A 10,347-nucleotide genomic window follows, 5' to 3' on the forward strand; every position below is an offset into this window, starting at 1 on the left:
ACCTCACACTGAAATAACTCTAAAAACTATCAAATGCTATATTAAGAAATTAAACCATTTGATATCCAAGACTTTTATTTACAAAAGTCTAGGATACAGAGGTGAGACTTCTCCTACTTCTTCCAAAGGAAAATTCTGGCCAGCTGAGAGGATCTGTGTTTACTGATGCCAAATACTCAAGCTAAGTGTTATGCTTATTTATGTGATCTTCCTGATGATTTTTTGTTTGTTTTACAGTCAGTGGCTTTAGGTGAGGATTCAGAATGGGAGACAAGCCTATCTGGGAGCAGATTGGGTCCAGCTTCATACAACATTACTACCAGCTTTTTGATGCAGACAGGACTCAGTTAGGAGCAATATATGTAAGTATCTACAAAAACGGGGCTGGGGCTCTGTCCCATTATCTAAAGCTTCACTATTTTGATGTGTGGGAATATACAGGGTGGGATAGTGGGTTTTATCCTGACTCCAGAATGTCAGTCAGTACAATCACACTGACTCAACTTTTATTTACATTTCACTTCTATTTTGAGCTTTGTTTTATCTATAGGCAATCAGACTCATAAAAGCCTCAGTTGGCTGTAGACAGTGGCTTGTAGTGGAGGGAGCTGATGATGATCCTGTGGTGAAATCCTCTGTAAAAGCAAACATCTTAGCCTTAGTTTGCTGTTAGTTTACAGCTGTGGATTTGCTTGGATCCCTCTTGAAGTGGACTGTGATTTAAGTTCTACTCTGTGTTTATCCGTTCTTTCAAGTGTTTCTCAGATCTCATGGTGTGTTAATCCTCAGAACATTAAAGTAGATTTAAAATTTTGAACCCAGTTTAAATATTTAGAATTTATTAAATAAATCTAAATTCAGTTTAAACTTCTTCAAAAATTAAGGTTTTATTTTTGCCCCTTATTTGAGGCTTCCAAAATTAAAGACTGTAACCAACAAAGCCCAAGGAGCGTCAACGTAGTTTTGGGGGAAGATTCTTTCAGAGCATGCAAAGTGCTCTGTGCGTGGAGTTGATTACTGATGGTGAGGAATGCTGCTGGGTGGCTGAGGCATTTCAGTAAGTCGCTCAGGTCTTCTAGCAGCATATTGTGTTTTTATGACCTGTTTTTCATCTGCTGGATGAGTTGTATGAAGCTTCACCAAACTCTTGAGGATTGGAACTGTTGCACAAACACCCTCTGACACCCATCCTTATACCTCAGCAGTATCCACCAGCTCTGATAGCATTTGCTCTTTGGGTTGTTGTGTATTTGCTGTCTGCTAGACTGTTGCCTTATTTTGGCCAAGAAGCTGTGTACAGAGAGCCTGTAAAGCAAGAAAAACAAGTAGCCTGTGTTCAGTCCACAGCTCTAAATATGAAAGCACTTAGCAGTTTCTGTCATGTTACCAAAACACGTTCAATCCTCAGAAGACTGGTGATAAGTACAGGCTGATTTAAATTCCTGGAAACATGGCCTTCCGAACTAGGAACTCCTGGCTTTTTTCCACCCTTAGGGTCTTTCTGCCTTTCATCATTCAATGGAGATAAGATACCAATGCAAACGTTGTCAGGAGAACAGGTCACCGATGTGTATTGTTTTGTGGATTTCTTAAACTGGAGGATGGGACCTTGTTTTGTGTGGCTAAAATGCACCAAGGACACAACTTCTCTAAATTAGAGGAGGTTCTGCAGAAACGCGCATTTACTCATGAGCTTTTTGCCTTCAGAGACTCTGTGGGAGCAAACAAATTTTATAGCATGCAGGAACGCACAAGGGATCTCTTGCATTTGTTTTGTATTCCTGTATTGCTGCTTCCACCACAAGGTTCTGTTTTCTCCTTTAGTAGTGTAATCCAGTTCCGATGAGCTTTTGTCACCTATTCCAGGTAGGGATCTGGGCCAGTCATGTTTGCTGTTATTGTATTCAGGGGTTCTCCATGCTGCTTTCAGTTGCATCTGTGACCCTGAAATGCTTCATGCTGTTGCACTGGTCCCCTTCTTTGTTGTTTGGCTCTTGCTGCACTGTATAGTTCTTTCTGTTGATACGTGGAGGACCAGAAGCTTTTTAGAGTGATTGTGACTGTTGTGCAGGTTCAGCACAGCATGTGTGGCTGAAAGAACTGGGTTGTCTGTTAGAAAACCTTTAGAGGCACATGCTGCTTTTCTAGGTGTGAGTAGGATATGCAAATCAGTACCTGAGAGGAAAAAAAACTGGTGGTGCAACTCATTTTGTCAGATTTCTTCATGTATTTTTGTCTCTCTACATGCTTGACTTTGTGTCCATAGGATAATTTTTTTTTAGTATCCTTTAGATTTTCTTCCGAAAGCTAACTTTGATCCAAAGGTAGGAACTTTTTTTGCTGGTAGAATCATGATAATGAAATGTAGTCTACTTAATGTCTAGTTGATTATTCCAAATTTTTTCAGTTTTTCTTTGTGGTTTCTTTCTATCTCCCTTTGAGGTTGTTTCCACATAGCTGGATTCTAAGGATAGATGCCAAGTAAACAAAGTCTCTTACCAGGATTGCTTAAGGGTTACCTAAGCAAGTTGATGATTTATTTTTTTTTTCTTTCTTTTCCCCCCAGATTGATGCGTCATGCCTTACGTGGGAAGGACAGCAGTTCCAGGGCAAAGCAGCTATTGTTGAAAAACTCTCTGTAAGTCTGTAATTCTTACTGAATGTTTTGGGAAGCACTTCTGAAGACTATAAATCAATTGCTTCTCAAAATCAGAGTTAGACTTTCACAGTTTCAAAACTTTGAGTGTGGGACTTGTGCTTCCAAATTTTGCTCTTCAAAAAATGTGACTTGTGACTTAATTCTATGTAGTGGGGTGTTCCACTGGTGGCTTTAATGGTGGAATGTTAATTGACTCCGTTAATTCGCAAGGTTATTTTGTGACTGCAATTGCATTTGACATTACTGATTTATTTAAAAAAAAAAAAAGTATAGTTCATAAGCTGACCCTCTGATCCAGAGGAATGAAAGGTGATTTTTTTGTTCTTTTAAAGCGTTCTAAGGAAGTAGCAATAGCAAACCTGTTATTTGGATCTGCCTGTGATAGAGGCTAAACATGCTATTGCAAGGAACAATTTGTTTTGTGATACATAAATGGCAAATAAGTTCTATAGTGGAGAACCTGACATCCTCAATGCAACATTTCCCAGCTGCTCAGATATGAGTAGTTATGGTTCAGGACTTCGAAACCAGTATTTCCTCTTCAGCAAGTGAGAGGAAAGCATTTCTCACTGCATAGAGACTGGAACTGCATGTTCATTTACTTAAACTTGGAGAAGTTTTATCTTTTTGAGTAAATCCATGCTTCTGTTCTAAAACTGAGTGAACTTATAAGCTGTCATGAGACTGGAAAGTTTGTTTCTCTTGCAAGATGTGTGGAAGGCATGCTTTAGGTTCTTGGACGTTCTGTTCAGAGCATGATACATCAGGCAGATATACCATTTTTATTACACATTGAGGAGAAAAATCTTTTTAACTTGGACAGTTGTCTTGTTGCACAGCTACTGCTCCTGTGTTTTGGAATCACTGCTTTCATCCAGGACATCTTTGACTGAGAAGGCTGAGGTTTGCCCTTGGATTTGTGTTTTAGGTGCCTGTATTGCCTTTGAGAAGGCCAAACACCTCAGAAATAGCACAGCTTGCAACTGCTGACTTCTAGATGAGGAGATACTCAAGCTGCAGAGTTGCTTGTTTGTGTACTTGGTGTTCTTTAGACTTCTGGGCTAGCAGCCATTTAGATACCCAACCAGCTAAGCATTTGTTTGGCCACAGTGTCTGACTGCTGCCTTAGATCTGGCCCAGTGTGGATCGGCCCCTTTCTCACCACAGCATTGCTCATCTTTACCTTCCCTGTCTGTGGTGCAAGTTGGACTTTCTGGATTCACGTGCCTGCCGCACGGTCTTGCTTGGTGAGTGAAGGCTTGCTACTTTGCCACAGGGAAACTTTTTCTGACTTGTATTCATCTGCTTAAAGTAAGGAAGAAATGCAATAAAATTATTCTATGCTGTTCCAGTGCCATGGCTCGTTATGGGGCTGTATCAACTTACTGTGACTCTAATGTCTGTCAGCACGGACCTACTTGGGCTGTTTGCTCTTTGAACTTAATGTGCTCACCTACTCTGTGCTTCTGGAGCTTTTTTCATCAATTGAGCAGATCAATGAAAGTTTGACACTGAAATTCTTTTGCACTTCTGCAGTGCCTGGCTGATTAATCAATGTAAGCACCAAGAGGCAGGATTTTCTTTTACGGTAAGTTGTCTGCCGTGTAACAGCAACACTATGGCACCTTTTCAACCTACCCTGTCAGATGATGCTAATACAGTAGGGCAAGGTTGTAAAGACATGGCTTCACCAGCGCTAGTGCACCTGTACCTTGTTACGGAGTGGAAGCTGACACTTGTTCCTTCTGTCTTAATTGGTGCTGGACTTAGGAGTTGTTTCAGACAGAGTGCCTGTCCTAATCGGGGCAGCCTGATTTACGTTGAGCATTTGAGATAATCCTGTAGTTTTGCAAACCTCCTGGACCAAGGAGGAAGCTGGGACAGGTAGCTCTGTTGCCAGGAGTGAGTTTAAGCTACTTGACTTCATTCTTGCAGAATTTCTCTTTCCTGACTTCAAGGAGGATTCCCATGGTTTTGGTAGTGAAAACCCAGACAAGTTTTAGGGTCAGAGGACACTAAAAGCCTTGGTTGTTGTGTGGCTTCTCACTTGTTAGTTGTTTTTATTGTACTCTTCATATCAAGAAATGCTTCTCTCCAGTACAGATGGATGTCCGTAAGCAACCATGTCTTTGAGGTAGCTTCTGTATCTAAAAATAAGTGATCTTTCCTATCAGCTGACTCTACTCCTCCCAGTGGGATTTCCCCCACTGCATCACATGAGTAGCTCACTGGGCCAACCATTGGGGTCCTCCCTTTTGAAGGGGACAATCAGGTACTTGAAACAGGTGCTGTCTTACGCAGCCTTGTCTTTGGTTCCTTGTCACCATTTTGCAGAGCTCTCGACTCCAAAGCCTTTCCTTCCTCCCTGTCTTCTCTCCCCAGTCTCACCTCTCATTAGCATCTTGTTATACTGAAAGCTGGGTTCTGGATACAACCACATTCATTCTCGTTCATCCCTCTGCCTTTTCAAGAGACTCTTCTTGCAGGACTTGTGCTGAGGTGGGACCAGGCTTCATAGTACTATTTTGTCAAAGGAAGGGTGTGCAATGTCCCAGCCTATGTTTGTGCGGGCTCTGCAGGCACATTGAACATTCAAGTTTGGGATGCTGACCCTGGAGGATACTCTGCTGGTAGTTCAGAAAAGACTGCTCTGGATTTTTTTTTTTTGTTACTAAATGTCTGTTCCATATTGCAAACCAGTTGTCTCGCTTTGCAGTTCAGAGTAGTTTGGGACTGTTCTCCCAGCCAAGAGGAAACACTGCAGGCTTTATTAGAGAGTGTTCTTGAATAGTGTCCCTCTGATCAGAGGGCTGTTCCGTACACTTCCTTTGCTTCCCCAGGTCCTGATCCTTCCACAGTTTCTGTGTTCTCTGAGATCTAAGGATTTAGCTTCCTGGTATTCTTCCTAGACCCTTATGCTTCTAGAGCCAAGACTGTACTTCACATCCTTGATAGCAGGACTCTGGTCTCCTGTTCTTGTACCTACACCCTCTAGGAAGTCTTTCAGGCTGCTTCCACTAGAGTGAAATGCAGAACTTGTCACAAGTACATGTTTGGGTCTGCCTCAGCCTGATAACGAATCAGGGAAATGAAGCAAAGGCATCAAAGTACAACCTGAGGTTTAAATGACCAAATGCTGCAGTCCTGTACAGTGCATGGACTCTGGGTATCAGCCATGTGGTCACTCAGAGCTCCACCCGTGCTGAACTGCCACTTCTAAAGCATCCAGCATTAACGCAGCTTTTGATAGAATGGTGCCAAAATTGCATTTGTGTGGCAGGAGTCTGACATCCCCTAGATATTTGATGTTCACTGCTTGGAGTCATCCCTGGTTGGAACGTGAATGTGGTCTGAGTTGAAAGAGAGGAATTACTCCCTAATCTCTGGTGTTTCTCAAGGTGTGTTCCTTGCACACTTAACTCCAGATATGCTTGCATCTGCTACATCAGCATGGGCAGTGTAATTAGACTAGGAAAAGGTGACATTTCACATCTCAGTACTTGAAAAATGCAATTTTTATGATCGACCTAGCCTGAGTAATGCCAAGTTGCAACAACTCTCCACACAGTACTACCAAAGTAGTCTAACACTTCGTAATGTTGGATTTGCATGATCTTTGTTTTGTAAATTAAATAATGCAATGACTGTACATTTCCTTATTTTACTTTCTTTTTTTCATTGCAGAGCCTCCCTTTCCAAAAAATACAACACAGCATCACAGCACAAGACCACCAACCTACACCTGACAGCTGTATACTCAGTATGGTAGTGGGACAGCTTAAGGTAAACTCTTTCCATTACAGGTTAACAAATACTTATGTCTTAGATTTTTGCAGGATTCTAAATTATCCAATATGTGAAAACATTAAAATGATCTCTTGGATGGGGAAGGAACACTGGTAAGCTTGCATAGGGACATCATTCTTCTCCTGTTCAAGATTGTCCAGAAACTGCTCACCCCTTCAGAAAACTAGCACTAGGTAAACCACCTGTAATTTGACAGTCATGCATTTCTGCTGAGCAAAGTACCATGGTTTTTACTGTGCATACAAATATCATAGGGGCTCTAGAAGCATCAGTATTTCCCTTACCCTAAGGCAGTAAGGTTTCAGTGTCCTCCGCATTTAAAAGCGTTGTTACAGTGTTCCTGGACAATATAAGCACATCTAGATTAATGTGCTCTTTCATGTAGTGTATGCATCAAGCTGTGACTTAGCAGATTTTTTTGTTGTTGTTGTTGGCTGACAACCCTTCAGAAACACACTGCTTTTTCTTTGCTGTCACAGGACACAAGAATACAGTCCTGGTGTTAATGCAGTCCAGTACCTCTGTAGTCAAAACTGGTTCAGCAATGGGAGTGTTGCCTTTGAAATCAAATGCTTATTGTTGAAACAGCTTCTTGTAAAGAAATCAGATTATTTTTCAGGCTGCAGTACGAATACATTGCTGTTTAAGTTACTACTGAACTGCATAAACTTACTTAGTCTCCTGTTCTTTTGAGGAAATGTTGCATCTTAATATACCAGGGCCACAGGCTTGTAAATCAATGAGACTACTTATTAATTAAAGAAATTGTCCTGGAATCTGCAAAAAGTATCCTGTATGTAAAGTCAGCTGTTGGCAGAACTTGCTCTGTTGGCAGTGTTTATTTTAAAAGTGTGAAATTGCATAGCAATATTTAAAATTATCAGAGTTAGTTTTGTCAGGGTTTGGTCCTGCCATGCTGTTAAGTCAGGACTCTAAAACCATCCAGTCTTTAGAGTTACTTTAACCCAGTTTCTTTTAAAATAGCTGTTTAGGTTTCCTTTTCCTGTTAACACTGAATGGCCCTTCTGGTATCAGAACACTCAAACTTCCACTGACTGTACGGTTAACTAAGCAAACGTAGGACTGAAAGTTTGAATCTGCTTGCTTAGCTATTCCTGTTAATTGTTTTGGGCTGGGCAGTTGAGAAGAGCAGTTCCCAGTGTATTGCATCCACTTCTAAGCCTAACATAGATAGCTTTGGCTCTCATTAAAATTGCTCCTGCTTCCTAGCGGCAAGTTGGAATCCAGCTTGCTTGTTGCTGAATCCCACCTGCACACAGCTCTGTTGAGGAAAGACATAGCCACAGAAAGCAACGAATTGCAGGACAGGTATGAAGTCAGGCATGCTGATCTCGTCTGTTTTACTCTTGGGTGCATACAAAACCCAGTGATATAACCAAGGCTTTTTGACTCAATATCTTGGGCCAGTCACATCTGCACCTAGTTGTGCACAGTCATATTTTTAAGGTTATTGCATAATCATCAAGCAGATCACAGCTTGCAACAGTGATTATGTTGAATCCTGTGGCAAGATACCAAGTTCTTAAAGATTCTGTAAAGCTTTTGGCTTTTTCATACTTTAGTGTGGTCATTAGGATTGTAGATGCTGTCCAGGAGCTTTCCATAAATACCATGGCTTGGAGTAGTGTTTCTTATGGTGCTGTTCTTGTCCTCTGAATAATTCAGGGATAGTGTGTTCGTGCATGTAGGTATTTGGAAAGAACATACTGGATTAAAGTATGTCTGTTGTCATGATCAAATACAACTTGTTTCTGAATTTTTAATAGGAGGGGAAACATCTTTCCACTCTTTATGTGTATGTGTCTCCAATCTTATCTTTAAAAATCCCAGCTTTAATGCCAGGGAATGCTGCTCCTCACTGAGGAAGTGTCCAGGAAGTCAAAGTCAACTTAGAACTTTGACTTCTTGCTCCTGCCTTGTGTGATACTTGCACAGGTGGATAAATGAAATCATCAGTAACAGTCTGTAGCACGACATGAACATGAACTGCTGGTACGTGAACCTGGTTGTCATACGTAGAGAATACTTTTTCTTGCACTAATACATACGTGTTGACAGCCATTTTAATGTATCGCAGTGCTGTTCCAGTTACAATGCAGTAACTGAGAACAAGTGGATTCGGTTAGTGCATTTTAACAAGTGGCTCATCTATAGCTCCAGTTGAACAGGGTGGACTTTAGCATGCAAACATGGAACTGCGTACTTAGTTTTATTTAAAAATTGCCTTAATGGTGTGGCTGTTCAGCTCGCATCTGCTGGTCTTGAGGAAAACTGTAGAGAAATTTGCATCAGGAAGGGCATGTTCAAGCCATCAGTAGCAGAATTTGAAAGGAGAAGCCATGCTTCCTGCTTACTATTCAGTTATCTTTTTCATGGGACTGTGAGCCAAATTCTTCAAAGCCCAGTACAATTAATGCATATGCTTTTGAATTCTCAGCGTTTTTTCAAAACTTGCATTGTTTTATGTAATGAAGCAGCATGTGTAATGCTTTTAATAGAGTAATCCAAGCAAATAATAACGCTAAAATACCTGTAATATGCCCGTTCTAAGAAGTCATTCTTGGCGTGATATTTAAATGGATTTTCTGAGGCCTTAGTTGCTTGAATTGATAGTCCCAAAAGTTCAGTGGAAGCTCATTCTTAAGTGAGCTGGGCATACCTTGTATTTCTTCCTTAAACCATTATAGTTTGATCTTTTTTGATTTTAGGGGAAAAAAACCAAAGCAAAGCAGAAAAACCTTCTGCTCTCCCTGCATATACTGTAGGGTAAACTGCTACAAAATTGTCACAAAGCTTCATCCCTCTTTCTTAACTCTACAAGAATAGTTCTGAAGAAATAATGGGGTCAAGGACTGTCACTGTCAAACTCTGTTTCCTTTGCCAGACTGTTATGCCTTAACCAAACCTGCAGGTTTGGGTTGTTTTAAGCCTTTGGCCTCCCCTGCTGGAGAAGGATTTAACTGGGGTCAGTTGACACCATTACTGCCCTGTGACAAGGCCAGGATGTGTATCTGCCTCTGTGCTGCTCCAGTCTACAGCCCAGCATGCTAATACTGATATGAACTGTCAATAAAAAAAAAGGCAACATCTTTTGCAGCAGAATAATCATCTGCATGGAGGGGACCAGACACAACAGCTTCTGGGAGAAGATACTGGAGAGTAATAGAGTGTCTAAGTAGGGTGAATGTCACTAGTGAGGATCTCACTTGCTGGCAGAAGCAGTACAGTAATTGCTTTCGTTGACAAGCATATTTACAATAAACTTATGAAAGATCCTCTTTAATGGATGTTGGGATAAGTAGTGATGTTTTCTTATTCTTTTGTAGAGGTATAATAAATATACCTCCCCATATTCAAATTCTGTTGGTTTTTATTGCTATTCATTGTCTGGGTGCATGCTTGTTTCAACTGGGAAGAGTAAGCATCAGTTTAAGCCTTTAGGAGTGAGTTTCATTTGGTGTGATGCTATTTTGCCAATGCTCATCCAGAGTGTCACCCAGTATTTTCAGCGTGCTTCACCTAGTAACCTATTTCTCCTGTCATGCTCAGGCAGATGATGACCAGGTTCTAGGCTTCCACCAAACCTTTTTGTTGAAAAGTTTTCAAGGTGCCTGGGTGTGCACCAACGAAGTCTTCAGGCTAGCCCTCCACAACGTTTAACCCTCTGCCTTACCTCTCTTCCATGCAGTCCTCGCTGTCCTGGTTGAGTAAGGAGTGCTCTCTTCCTCTTCTGTCCCTTGAGCTCGGCTGAGAAGCATGGCTGTGGCTTGCCTGTTCTCAGAGCAATGTGGCAGATTTGCAGCTCTCCCTGAAAGTGTGAATTTTGAAGTGATTGTTGCAGAATTAATTGTGAATAACTA

General features: G+C 41.3%; 1 protein-coding gene across 1 annotated transcript; it reads left to right on the top strand.

The window, feature by feature from the left end:
• The first annotated feature begins 237 nt into the window (after positions 1-237).
• NUTF2 (nuclear transport factor 2) lies at positions 238-10,147 on the top strand. The gene is made up of 4 exons (XM_009708784.1): positions 238-362; positions 2,567-2,638; positions 6,344-6,442; positions 10,037-10,147. Exons 1-4 carry the CDS (start codon positions 264-266, stop codon positions 10,145-10,147), a joined length of 381 nt encoding a protein of 126 aa, XP_009707086.1. The 5' UTR covers positions 238-263.
• Positions 10,148-10,347: the final 200 nt, after the last annotated feature.

Source organism: Cariama cristata, unplaced genomic scaffold (assembly GCF_000690535.1).
Source record: "Cariama cristata isolate BGI_N322 unplaced genomic scaffold, ASM69053v1 Scaffold46490, whole genome shotgun sequence".
Lineage (NCBI taxonomy): Eukaryota > Metazoa > Chordata > Aves > Cariamiformes > Cariamidae > Cariama > Cariama cristata.

Bases quoted from the DNA above. Each gene is read 5' to 3' on its own strand.
- NUTF2 (XM_009708784.1), top strand. From the start codon at position 264: ATGGGAGACAAGCCTATCTGGGAGCAGATTGGGTCCAGCTTCATACAA. The intron at 363-2,566 runs GTAAGTATCTAC...TTTTCCCCCCAG, and splicing joins CTCAGTTAGGAGCAATATAT to ATTGATGCGTCATGCCTTAC. The intron at 6,443-10,036 runs GTAAACTCTTTC...TGTCATGCTCAG, and splicing joins TGGTAGTGGGACAGCTTAAG to GCAGATGATGACCAGGTTCT.